Raw genomic sequence first — 14,346 nt, 5'->3', positions numbered from 1 at the left:
TGGCCTTTGTGACGGCAGTTTAGGGTGTGATGGATATTGCACACTCTGCGAGTTTAGCCTTTAGGTTTAAGTTACTTTCACTTCAGGTTTCCACGAAGGAGAGTTAGAGCACTACTACACATGTGTAGTAGTGCTCTAACTCTCCTTCGTGGAAACCTGTCTATTGCTGTGGAGTACCGGATGCACACACCTATGAAGATTTAATCCCTGGAGGACCGCCTTCAACAAGTGAGTTATTTCACTCAATCTTGCACCATACTTTCCCATTCAACGTTTTGGCTGGACACTAGCAAGTGTGAGTACTTACCGATCTAGAGATGGTACTCTTCCAGTTTATTGATAACTAGTGGAATGAGGTGTGTTATTTTATAGGTGGTCACCATTATTATTATGGGATACTTCAAGGATACAGCCTATGGCATTTAAGATTTATCTGAAGTTATTGGGTCTATGTTAAAGAGCACCACACAGCTTTTTTCCCTTCTACTTTCACTTCAGAAACACTATTATTTTCTCTCCAAACTATGCATTCTAAAATGTAGCACCTCATCAAAACAGCAGGTTTCCCCTCCAATATCTCCTCATCGTCTCTCTTCTCATACGCCGTCAATGTGTCATTCCCACGCATATAATCTAACAGGACCGGTGTGACACTAGATGTGTATAAAACGATGAGAGGAAAAACATCATGGAGACAAACATCTGAAATGGGCCCAGCTACAGAAGCATGAGGGTAGTTTACATGTCATAGTTTAGAGGTGACATTGCTACCTACTACAACAGACAGGTATTTAACAAATTATTCTTTTATTAACAAGAAATAATGAATCCACCATTATTGTGATACCAGCTTTGTACAATATAATACAAAAATCATGAACTATACAAAGCAATACACTACCAATATGTTTATAATATTAGACATTGTATATTACATTACACAGACTCATATTTGATTGTATTTTAAAGGTGTAATAATTGGGAATGCCAACATCATCACCCACGGACATGTAGAAAGGCGTAGGCAGGCCACCAAAATCCCCACACGTCTAGCCATGAAGTTCAATAATGACTGAGCAACAACAAAAAAAAAAGAGCGAAGCAAACAAAGAGGGTGCACGGGGTGTAGACAAAATGTGCATGTTTGGGAGAGGAAACAGATACAGATTCCAGTTGTTTCAGTAAATGTGCATTTGTGTAAATACAGCTGCGTTCATGACGAGGGGCGAGAAAACTTTAATTTCCCTCGGTTATCCTTCAGCAGTGAGATTGGATGTATTTTATGTACCACTGTAATTTTCATCTAAGATGCTAAAAAGAAGAAAAGGTGTTTAGCAATCTTACAAAGAATTGCCTTATGTTTGGTAACAATATCCCAGCCCAACAGTTCACAGCCTTGTTGTGAAAGGATCCAGCTAGCTTCCTGCACCGACTCACAGTATCCAAATATCTACAGGCGGTCCTCGTTTTAAGACGTTTCGTTTTACGACGAACGGCTTATCCGATGCTAGTCAATGCATCCCTATGGCTCGTTTTACGACGCCCGAACGGCTTATCCGACGCGCTTACGACGCTTTAAAAAATTGCTACAAATGTCCAATCAGAAGGCTGCAGGCTAGGGAAATCATTCTGAACAGTCTGTGTGAAGGTTTAGTGGTGTATTTTAGGCCCTAAACCATGGCTGATAAAAGCAAAAAGCAAAGTGCTGTTACTCCAAAAAGGAATAGAAAATCTATTACTTTGGAGACCAAGCAAAACATAATAAAGCGCTCTGAGAAAGGAGAGACGAACACAGAAATTGGACGTGCCTTGGATATACCTCGCACAACTATTGTGACAATAATCAAAGACAAGGCAAGAATCTTGGAACAGATCAAGGGCTCAGCACCTATGCAAGGTACAACAATAAGGCAACGTGCTGGGCATATTGCCATATTGCCATATCATATGGCATATTGCCATATTGCCATATCATATGGCTGGAAGATCAATCCCAGCGTCATGTGCCTATTAGTTTAGCCTTAATTCAGGCCAAGGCTTTGAGTCTGTATGAGGACATTAAGCAACAGCATGGAGAAGGGACCACTGAGGAAACTTTCACTGCAAGTAAGGGCTGGTTTATGCGGTTTAAAGAGAGGGCAAACTTGCATAACATTAAAGTGACCGGTGAAGCTGCTAGTGCTGATGAGGAGGCAGCTAAAACCTTCCCTGTTACATTGGCCAAAATTATAGAGGACGGTGGCTATTGCGCACGTCAAGTGTTCAATGTTGATGAGACTGGGCTATACTGGAAGAAAATGCCCAGTAGAAGTTACATTGCAAAAGAGGAAAAATCAATGCCTGGGTTTAAAGTTGCAAAGGACAGGCTGACTCTTCTGCTTGGATCAAATGCTGCAGGTGATTTCAGGCTAAAACCTTTGCTTGTTTATCATGCAGAAAACCCTAGGGCATTCAAGGGTTATGCAAAGAACACACTTCCAGTGATTTGGAAGTCCAACCGTAAGGCATGGGTAACAGGGAGCCTTTTTGAGGACTTGTTCCAACATCAATTCCAGCTGTGCAATTATATTGCATGAACCAGAACCTCGATTTGAAAGCATTGCTGCTCCTGGACAATGTTCCTGGCCATCCCGTGTACCTGGATGACCATCATCCAAACGTCATGGTGGTGTTCATGCCCCCCAACACCACCTCATCGATACAGCCGAGGGACCAGGGGGTTATCGCTTCCTTCAAGGCCTACTATCTTAGGTGAACATTTGCCCAGGCCATCAGAGCAACTGATGTGGAAGGTGGTCCAACCTTAAAAGAATTTTGGAGGGGTTACAACATTCTCCATGCTGTAAGAAACATTGGAGAGGCATGGAATGAGGTGAAACAATCCAATTTAAATTGAGTTTGGCGTAATTTGTGCCCTGATTTTGTGTCTGATGTCCAAGTCCTTACAGAGACTGTTGCAGAGGTTATAGAAACTGTTGTGCAAATGGCCAGAGATCTCAACTTTGAGGTGGAAACCGAGGATATTGAGGAGTTGCTCGCCTCACATTCTAACGAGTTGAGCAATGAAGACCTCATGCAATTAGAAGAGCAAAAAATTGCTGAAGAGGAGGCCCACCAATCTGCTGATGTGGCACAGCCACTGCCACGTAAATCATTGTCAACCAAAATGTTGGCTGCGGCATTCAAGCACATTGATAGCGCACTGGCCATATTTGAGGACAATGACCCTAACATTGAATGGAGTTCAACAGTCAGTCGTGGGGTATCTAACCAAATCAGCTGCTATAGAGAGATCTACATGCAGAAAAGGAAAGGATCTGCCCAGACTTCAATGAAGAGATTCTTCAAGAGGCCGAAACCTTCAACTCCACCTACATCACCTCCAAAAAGTCCGTTGTCTGTTGAAGATTCCCCCCCCCCCCCAATCATCTTCCTCCAATAATTGATGTTTATTTTTTTTGCTCATGTACATTTCTGTACAGAATACAGCATAGTTTTATTTTTCAGTTCTGGAATCAATAAATATAATGTTTCCATCATAATCTATGTGTGTGCTGCATGTCTTATTGCTTGAGTAACATTTTCTGTGTATTTTAGCATTAAAAATGCCTTCAGGAACGGAACGTTTGATTTAAACAGTGTTACTATGGGAAAACGGGTTTCGCTTTACGACGCTTCGCTGTCCGACGCCATTTTGAGTAACGCATTGCGTCGGATAACCGAGGACCGCCTGTACACTTATAGCTACGTTACATCATATAGCCCCATTTACTCTGTTCAGTTAGTTTTAGTTGTTAATGGCAATTCAGTTTTAAAAATACTTATTGTATCACAATTGTATTGCTTCCTGCATGAAAAATCGCCAAACCTTAATATAATCATTTAAAAACACAACTGCGGAGCTTGCCTTAAAGAAACCTGCCTGTTTCCAGAGCATCACCACCAGAGGATGGATAGGAGGGGCGGAATCCCACATTTGTTCGCGGCTCTTGCTTACTTATGGAGCCTGCAATGCATTCAATTACGTTTTGTAACATACTAACGTTACTTTGCCTCTCTCATACATCATTCTTTCTCCACACTGTGCATCTCCGGAACTCTTTTCAGGAAATAAATTATAGAAAATAATCTGTATTAAAAAACAAATAAAAATCCCCATTATTGTGTATTTCCTTTCAACAGTTGCCTCTGTGTTACTGCTGCAAGATAGGAACCGTGCAGAGTTTTTCCGGTCTACGACAGTTCGTCGCGGATGCGGTGAATTGCCCCACAACGGTTAAACGACCGCGACGAACTGGAGGAGGCAAAACGGCTGCGGTGAACATCTTCATTCCTTCCATTCCATCTTTTTCCTTTTCTTCAACATAGATTACTTTCTAGTGTTTTTGTGTGGGTTTGAGAGTTTGTCCCTCGATCTGAAAAAAACATGTCATGTTACTGACCGTGCGTGACATGGAAGCAGGTGACAAAGGGACAACTGTCCTTTGCATTTCTTAGGTGTATAGAAGTCTGTGTGTGGTCAGTTCAGCTTATATATAAATATTGAACATATTTACCCATGGAAACTGGGATGGAAGATACAATAGATTTGTTCAAAAAAGGTTGGACATCTTTTTAGAAAGGAAAGGTATATAAGGATATACCAAATAAGTAAACATGGGAAGGATGTTGATCCAGGGAGTAATCGCATTGCCAATTCTTGGAGTCAGGAAGGAATTTATTTTCCCCTTATGAGATATCATTAGATGATGTGTCACTGGGGTTGTGTGTTTGCCTTCTTCTGGATCAATATACGGCAAGTACAAATATAGGATAAGTATCTGTCATCTAAATTTAGCATAGGTTGAACTTGATGGACGGAAGTCTTTTTTCAACCTCATCTACTATGTAACTATGTAACATTTCCAAAAACAAACTAATGCCGTTGCTCGACAAACCGGTGGCGTTATAGCTCTGCTATGGGTTGACGCACCCAAACTGGCGTTAACCCCCATCCGAGTCAATGGAAGTGAGCTTTGTTCGGGTGCGTTAACCCGTGATGGCGTTTGATGAATCTGGGGGGCAGACAGTGTTGATAAACTATTTTGACACTCTGGTTACTAGAATCTCATAAATACTTCCAGAGTTGTTTTTTTTTTTTTTTTTTTTAATTGAACACAAGAAGATGTGACTTCAGAAAAGAAAACCATCAAACCTGGAAACATTGATAAGATTCTGGATTTGTTCGTTTTTTTTAACAAATATAAAACAAAGAAACGTGCATACATAATTACGCATAATGTGATACGAAAAATACATACTGCGTTTTAAATGCAACACAGAGCTTTACATTTCCATGTAAAACAATGTCACTGAGTGTTTAGTCCCAGCAGCTGGGGAAACACTAATAGAAATGTACCAGTAACAATATAAATACTCACAGTCAAACCCTATTTTCTAAAACACATTCAGACACACATTTTTTGCCAAATAATAGAAAATACACTTGTTTGAGAACTGTAGAACCAGCGTCACAAACATTGTGATGTGCAGGAGATAGTTCTGTGCTCTTGAGTTACCAGTTGCTGCTCTCTAGACCAGGGGTGCACAAACCTTTGTCGCTGCGCCCCCCTGTTAGCACTCCTCCCGTGTTCGCGCTCCCCCTTAATCTTCCTAGAGCATCAAATGATGCTGCGGGGTCATGTGACATCACATGACCCCGCGGCGCCACAGCAACACGCCTTCTTCTGACTCATGGTAAGATAGAGTACAGAGGCCTTGCGCGGTCCCCAGCATTTAATATAAATGCCTTGGGGAAGACCGCGGGGGCCTCTGTAAACGCTTGCGCCCCCCAGTTTGCGCATCCCTGCTCTAGACAATGATTTAATCTCGTGCTGCAGATGCCTTTGTCACACAAGAGGTTTTCAGTGCAACCCCGACAGTAAAACACAAAGAAACACTTCACAGGCCAGCACTGCCCCATTCAGAGGGAAACAAAATCTCCCTCGGAACATTCTTCAATATGCTAAGAAGCCGCTTCCTAAAGCTGGGGAGGTCAGCTCCTTTCAAATGAATGGGATAAGACGATTCAGGGGCTAATTTAATAAAGAATACTCACTGATGTCAATAGGAGTTTTTTTGGGCCAAAAACAGCCCGGGCAGCCGCTTTGTCTGTAGTGAATTAGCCTGTCTGTGTCCCAGGAAAGCAGCCTTACAGCATCAGGCCCAGAGCCGCTCTGCTAAGTCAGTAACGGATTTTATGTTCCCTAAGGTTAATGCAAATCCACAAAGCTAATTATATGCAAAAACAACAGTCATTAGTGATCTCATTAGCATAGGCGTAATGCCATGTGAAGTTAGCACTGCCTTGTGTTAGCTTCAAATAACATGGCGTTTCGCCTGCCTCACCCAAAGGCGCTGTCACTCCATTCAGACCCTGAATAGGTGTTTAAAGTTAAAAAAAAAGAGAAGGCAGGAGAGGGAAACAACCCTGTAAATAACAGTATGATCATTAAAATCAGACCTACTTGTGGTGTTATACTTATCCAGACCCTGTAACAGACCTATATCAGGGCGTGGATGGGAGTAACGCCACTGCAGTAACTATAACGAAGCGCTGGGGAGCTGCGCTGTTAGAGGGAACGCCTCTGGTATATCATTAGCACTAACGTCCGTAATGCACAGGCTCGTTACGGCTGGAAGCGGCACTTATCAAATCTTCAGTAAGTTTAAAAGATCCAATTACCGATGTGTTACCTTACATTAATGCCTTGATAAGTCAATAACAGAGCTTTGTGGATCTGTGCCGAAGCAAGGCCATCGTTTCCAAAGAAAAAAAACAGACACAAATTTGCTATAACTATAGTTAGATCTGTGTAAAGTAAACAATGGCATTGCTAAGGTTTTTTTTTAATGCAAAATATTTGTGGCATTGCATCACTAAAAGATTGTCACCTTGATTTAAGTCTTATTTGAAATCCTCAAAATTGACAACAAAAAAGGAGCAGCAAGACGCTAAATGTAAAGACCCATTACATGGATAAATGGTCACCGTTGGCACATATAATCCTTGTTTCATAATATCCCAATCATAACCGTGCAGAAATGCAGTTTTTTAAAAAAAGCCACTACTAATAAAATGCTGGAACTAGGAGGATATTTAAAATGAATTCAACAATTAACAGAAGTTGGATATCAGACTTTTAAATGGGTATTACCTTAAAAAATAAACATTGTTTCTTTTATAATTTACCTTTTTTTTTAGTTCATTGTCATTAACAACTAGTGGAAATGCACATAGAATAGTTATGAGGTTCAATACAAAGCCATTAAGAAAAAAATAGACAAACATACATATACATATTTAAAAAATGCTTTCGATATACTGTATACGAGTTACATATTCTATAGTCATGCTATGTTATCATAACTGCAGGTATATTATTAGTTTGACATAATGCCCATTACAATGTAAGAAAAAGGGAGGAATATTTCCCCCTCTACCTTAGTAATACACCCCAAAGCATAAAGGTGGGATACTCTGCAGAATAAGGCAAAAGGCTAGTTTTAAATGATTTATTGTGCAAAGAAAGAAAAAGGACCCCTGTTTCTGCCCCGTCTGCTCTATACACAATATCATCATTTCATTCCTCGTGCCCTTTCCTATAATAACTATATGTCTGCAAGCTGCTGGCTTAACTAAGTTACACTAGAACAAATAACTCAATGACAGCAGCCGTATGGATTGAACTGGGAAGGACAAACGTTTGGAAACCTCGGATATTGCACCATAAATGGTTTCCCAATTTACTATCCACACAAGACGAAAAGGAAACTCTTGCATCAGCCTAAATTATTAGGGAGGGGTGCAAAGAAGAGATTAAACATACCGGACATCTCCAAAACTGGAGAGAATGACTATTATGGTGAGCTGTAGATAGCTAAATGAAGAAAATAGAGCACCAACACCCTCAACAGAGAATCACTCAGACCAAATGTTTCCGAGGAAACAGAGTAGGCTTTAGCAAAGTAAAAATCCAGTCAGATGTTCACAATAAGGGGTATTATGAAAGAGGCTTAAAGCTAATGTCAAAGGAAAGAGTCTTGTACGCACGTGGCTATTGCCTCCACCGCTACTGGTAGTTGTTTTACACAGCCATTCAACCCAGGTTGCTTGGTCACTCAGATTAGTAGATTGTGGGTAGTGAGTAACCAAGAATCATGTGAAGATTCAAATTGCTGTGCTACCAAAACCCACTATGAAGTAAGTAAAATGCAGTGACGAAGTACACATTAAGCAGGAGCGGTTAGTAATATTGTGACCAGCCAGCGGTGAAACTGCTTAGAATAGCTCTTAAATATCCATATGGTCAGACTGATAGTCACAGCAGTAGTCAGCTTAGAAATGGCAGTAAAACGATTAGCCACAACCATTACCAATTAGCAAATCAATGCTGGAACAGTAATAGGCTTTTAAGTTCAAAATGTAGCAAGAGTGTATCATAGATGGCAGAACCAACACTTGTACTGACTCGATATAGTCTGTGGTAAGGATAACATTAATATGTATTTAAATTAAGGTGAGAGTAAAATCTTTATCTATGAATGCAAAAAAAAAAAAGAAAGCACAAATGTCAGTGCCAAAATATAAATTGCTAATACATGAGTGCAAATGGTTAGGAATTGGTGATTCGAATATACCAATTTATAATACCTGTCAAGAAATACCGTGCAACAGAGACGTGCTCAGGGTGCTGCCTTTTCACCACTGAGCGACGTTCTCCTTCCCTGCTCTATAGCGCTGAAAATAGTGTCGGCATTGGTTTTAGTCGCTGCATTTGACTTAATTCAATAGAAGCTTTTGTGAGCAGAGTATTTTCAATCTTCTCGTTATTCTTGACTCACCAACCTGGGTTGAACGGCTGTGTACACCAACTACCAGTGGTGGCAATAGCCATTAGGCAACTGTGTACTGTGACCACCTTTTCGTTTGGCATTAGCTTTAAGCCTCTTTAATAATATCCCATACTGCAAACATCTAACGCTGGATTTTTACTTTGCTAATCACATGGCTATTGTGCATGTTTAGTGAAAACATTGGTCCTACTCCCTTCAGTGGGATTTTAATAAACACGTATCATATTAAAAGTTATGTTTTAAATGTATGTAGCATCACTATTGTGTTTTCTCTGAAACATTTGGTCTGAGTGATACCCAGTTGAGAGTATCACAGGTGTTTTATTTCCTTGATTTACCCAGCAACAGCTCATCAGAAAACTCCCCCTCAGCTATGCATCAGCCCCAATCAGTGCACATTCAAGCAGAGTTTGAGCTTTTTCAGGAGTTAACGTCTGACTAGATCTGTAAATACTATTAAAGGTTACCTTTTAACCTGTATATATTGTGTGCACGGAGTACATTCAAGAAAGAGTCACTCTCCCCGGGTTTGATCTTTCTAATGAGGAAACTGAGTCAGATATAGGATCCAATGGGGATTATTCGTAACAAGTCTCCAGACTGCACAGCGGGGTACGTGTAAGGAATCCGCTCCACGGTTTACTGGTTGCCTTACCTTGCAGACCGGTGCAGTTCTGGATCAGCTCTCCTGAGGTTTGCTGCAGCCTGGATTCACTCATCAAAGCAATACACACTCCCTCTGGTATCTACTGCAGCTGTGCAGCCTATCACTGCAACCTAGACTTGCATTCATTCATTGGAGCAGTACCTTCACACCCCCCTCCGGGGATTGGCCCGCTGGCCTTTAAGTACTGTCTTCCCATAATGCTCCCTGCCGAGCATAGTCCTAACTGGATGTCTACTGTTTTGCCACAAGCCCTCGCTTGTTCTCCTATGCTGATACCAGGTTCCGCCCTGCGTCCTTCAGCTTCCTTCAAGCCGCTTGTTCTCCTATGCTGATACCAGGTTCCGCCCTGCGTCCTTCAGCTCCCTTCAAGCCGCTTGTTCTCCTATGCTGATACGGAGGTTCCGCCCTGCGTCCTTCAGCTTCAAGTTCCCGCTTGTTCTCCTGCGCTGAAGCAAAGGTATCCCCTATGTCTTCAGCTTCCTGCTTTCCTGCACTGAGGCAAAGGTATCCCCCACGCTCTTCAGTCTCCTGATTCCTGCACTGTAGCGGAGGTTTCCCTGTGGATCTTCAGCTTCCTGGTTCCTGGGGCCTACTCTTTCCCTAATCTAGAGAGGCCGTGTCCTGGTTCCTGCGCTGTTACAGAGGATTCCCCAGCCGCTCAGGACTCTTGCGCTGTAGCACTGGTGCACCCGTGCAGCAACGTGGTGTGCTATTCTGGTCTGCCTACCATCTCCTGTGACCAGTACCATGGGCCATGGTCGTCGCTCGCGCAGAGGCCAACCCCGCGCTCCTAAGCTGAAGCGGGGCTCTCCTGACTACCTGTTGCCGAACTCTTGCCTGAACAATGGTTATCCTGATATCTCCTGTCCTGACCCTGGCTTGTACAACGACGACGCTGTCTTCTCCTTTCCTGATCCTGCTACGTTTGACAACGAACTGCGCAATCCGGATCAGCCTGCGCGGTCTCAGGTCGGTGCTTTTACAACCCCACCTCAGCCTCGCGGTCCGACCCTGGTTTGTGGCGAGCAGAACCCTGACAGTACGATCTGGGGCCAAATGAGAACAGCACTAGATGTATATAAAAATCATATTGAAAACAACCACATTTTTGTTCCTAAATATTTTCCTCGGTTTTAAATGGGTTATATTCAGGGTCACTTTGTGAGTGAGCGTGTGTCCCAGACAGCGGAGAACCATCTTTTCAGCAATATACAACTGTCATTTGTTTTTTTTTGTTTTTTTAATACAAATTTACAATTGAATGTGAAAAACACAATACTAAATATCCATATATGACCATCATATTAAATATTGAAACATATATGTTAAAAAATAAATATATTACACATAAAAAGTTTGAAATTGGTGTTGGTCTTTTTTTAAGATAGCTCTCAGATTCTGGTTTTGCATATAAACTCTTCTGCCCCTCCTTAGATCTCAGCCCTAATATCACCTGCCCGACTCTTGCATTCTGCTCCAGGATGTCTTCTGTCTACACACCTCTGTAACGAAGCACATGGGTAGCTCCATGGCTGATACTGTACATCTCAGATGCATTTACCATAACACTCTTGTTCCTAATGTCTACTTTTATGTACAGTATGAAGTGCTTATTCCTATTATGTCTCCTCTTTTTATGACATACGATTACTGCTATGTACATGGTTGGCGGTATACAGATAAAGATATACATACATACATATATTTGTTTTTGCTGGTTTTGGCACACAAAAAAACACACTAAAAACATGACCGAGGACTATAAACATGGCTGCCGGGGTACAAACATGGCCGCCAAGGTACAAACATGGCCGCCGAGATACAAACATGGCCACCGGGGTCACCAATATAAAGCAGTGACATCATTGTCTATTCCAGGGGTGCGCAAACTTCCAGCACTGCACCCCCCGCCCCCACCCCTTACCTTTAATGCGGCGTCAAATGACTCCCTTACGTGGATTGAGCAGACGTCAAGCCAACGCGGCGTCAAATTATGCTGTGGGTCATGTGACGTCACATGACCCTGTGGCGTCATTTAACGCCACATTGCCATGGCGACGCATGACCCGAAGCCGGCTCAATTCAGGTGAGTTACAGAAGCCTCATGCCCCCCAGTTTGCGCACCCCTGGTCTATTCTATTGACTGCCGAAGCATGCCCTGACCCTAGTCTTGTTTCCCCAGTTTTGATCCCCAAAATACGCCCTTTGTAATAGGATGTGCTTAAGGTAAGAGGGTGTACGTGTGGGGGGGGGGGGAGGGGCACTTCCTCTATTTATTTCCCTGTCCTGAGTGGAAGCAAGTAAGGGAAATATATGCCACTCAGTGTGGCTCTCCCAGCAATATGTTGTATGCATGGTATAACTCCGGAAGGAAAAGGCCTTTCAAATCATTATAGCAACCTCTAAAAAGCTCAGCTCCCAAATCAGTGTTACAGAATTGGTTGAAATATGCAATGTTATGTTGGGAAGAAGGAACTAGTACATATTTGAAGCTAATTTTCAGTCCTGGTAGAAGAATGGATAACAATTAGCTGTTAAAACTGCTCTTGGCGTGGGTGTGCTAAGATTGTCGCTCATTTAAATCTCTATTCATATCTGAAGATGGTTCTCTCCCACTCCATGGCTATTTCTCATTCAGAAGACACAAACCTCTGTTATCACTAATCCTTTCACCACAAGAGAGAATACAAACGCTGCATCATGACAGCCCATATGGTGCTGTAAATAATTAAAGTATCGACAATTTCAAGACTTTTACAACAATAAAAAGCATGTCTATTCCTAATGTAACCAGAATATATCAATTCTTACAGATCTCACATCCCAGGACGGTACTGTAATGGTGGCAGCCTGGTAATGTCACCGCTTTAGTGGTAGTCAGAGCGCGGATTATATGACACACACGTGTAGTATGAAAGGACAGTGTTAATATGCATGTTAATGCTGAAAACAGCTTTTTACAACAAAAAAAATCATTCCACTGAAGTGCATTAGTTGTTTACAGACAAAAACATGTACCTCACTGTGCCAAAAGCCATCCTAGATTAAGGCTCTTCAACTAGTTTCCAAAGGGGTGGGATCCGAAGTAATGTACAAACAAGAGGATCACAAGAGCATGGTAATGTCATTTAAGATTAAATTATGAAGACAAAAATATTAGACTTACATTTTGCAAACATCTATATTATCTGCATCGTATATATTTATATCAATGATGCGTAGAAGTGAGTTTCAGTTTGAAAATGTGCACTTAACTGCAATTAAATCAGCAGGGACAGACGGTGCAAAGGTCACGCCAAGACCCTTCGCGGGGCAGTTTTGGTCCAAGAGCTGCAAGTTGAAGAGTCCGGTCATAGATCGTGATTTTGTATAAAATAGGCCCCAAACAACCTCACATGGTTGAATACTTTTTTCCTCCATTAGTTTAGCAAAGAGTCCAAACTATACAAGTTGAAGTAAGAAAACAGGTCCAGTTGTTGTGCTACTTCTGGCTGCCCTTGGTATACACAATATTACAAAAAAATACAAATAATCCACCCTGCTTTCAACGACTTACACAATGCTTGATTGAAGTGCTACAATTCTGTGATTAGCCCTTTTTTGTTCTGAAGAGGACTCAGGAGTTTGTAAAAAAAAGACATTGTTGTGCTGTGAGAGATGACCAAGAGTAAGCAGTATTCAACTTCTAACATGGTGTGTGAATACTCGGTGTGTAGCAGCAGCAGCACACAGCCATTGACAATGACCACGTGACAGAGTTAGGAGGGTGTGCGTGATGCGGTAATTACACCATCCATGTCACCTCTAGAGTTTTTTCCTGGATGAACAGTGAAATCTGTGGCTGCTTTGTCCAAACTGCTTGGAGGAGACCGTGGAGGCGGCTTATAAAGCATCAAGGCAAGTAGAAAAAACACCAATCCAAGCACCTGGGACAGGAAAACCAAAAAAGGAGTCAAGATTTTTATATATTAATAAAAAAAAAATACAAACAATTTTTCTAATTGTATGTAAGCATCTATAATTAGATAAAGATTATATTATAATTTTTGCTTCTCTACAGAAAAGCTTTGAGACGCAGAGTCTTCCTGGAACCAAGAGATTGTGTGAAATGAAGAAAAGGATGGTATATTTGAGATAAAAAGGGCATTTCTAATTAATATTGAGATACAATATTATTTGGTGTCTCTGTGCAGCATTTGGATCATTCTTACCGTACGTGAGGGATTTGCACTGAATTGGTGACCAAACTATGCACAGGTTTCCTACTGTTAGTGAGAATATTGTTCAGATGTAGTTACTATGATTAGGATTGTGTTTTAAGTTATTAGTAAAACTGTACAGTTCTCATTGTACATCCGGTTTTATTTTGCTCACCTTGTAAACAAGTCCAGCAATTAGAGTGTAACTGCTCATGGTCGAATTCTGGTAAATATAACAAGAACCCTTTTCTCCACCTTGGTTCTGCCATAGCAAGCAAGAAATATCTATCATGGAGCCAAAGGCGATTGGTCCAGGGATTCCACCTGACGAAGCAACACATGAAAGAAAACACGTTGGAACTATTTCACTGTTAAGTTCAAGTGTGGAGCTTTTTAGTTATGTGAACCCAATGGGATTCATAACTCCATCAGTGCCAGGAAAGAAACACACACTTTGGTATCTTCCAATTTGATTGAAATACTTTTACACTTTACAAATTGCATCTACCTAAAAAATAAAGACCAGAATTCAGTGATGAAGTTGTGATAATACTCAGCAGTGCTGTGCATCACTAGCACCACTCC

General features: G+C 41.6%; 1 protein-coding gene across 7 annotated transcripts in view; it reads right to left on the bottom strand.

Annotated features, from left to right (window-relative positions):
• Positions 1 to 810: 810 nt before the first annotated feature.
• SLCO4A1 (solute carrier organic anion transporter family member 4A1) overlaps positions 811 to 14,346 on the bottom strand; it is a 34,301-nt gene continuing 20,765 nt past the window's right edge. For 3 of the 7 annotated variants that reach the window (XM_075571425.1, XM_075571426.1, XM_075571427.1), the window contains 2 exons: positions 13,937 to 14,085; positions 9,884 to 13,488 (listed from right to left, as the gene is read on the bottom strand). In XM_075571425.1, the coding sequence (XP_075427540.1) occupies positions 13,321 to 13,488; positions 13,937 to 14,085 (317 nt within the window). In that variant the 3' untranslated portion in view covers positions 9,884 to 13,320. Of the gene's footprint in view, positions 4,416 to 9,883; positions 13,489 to 13,936; positions 14,086 to 14,346 lie in introns of those variants that run through there. The other 4 variants (XR_012788164.1, XR_012788165.1, XR_012788166.1 and 1 more) reach the window with 4 other exon arrangements.

This window comes from Ascaphus truei, chromosome 15, assembly GCF_040206685.1.
Source record: "Ascaphus truei isolate aAscTru1 chromosome 15, aAscTru1.hap1, whole genome shotgun sequence".
In the NCBI taxonomy this organism is placed as follows: Eukaryota; Metazoa; Chordata; class Amphibia; order Anura; family Ascaphidae; genus Ascaphus; species Ascaphus truei.
Note: the sequence above shows the minus strand (reverse complement) of the source record. Positions and strands in the feature narration are given on the sequence as shown.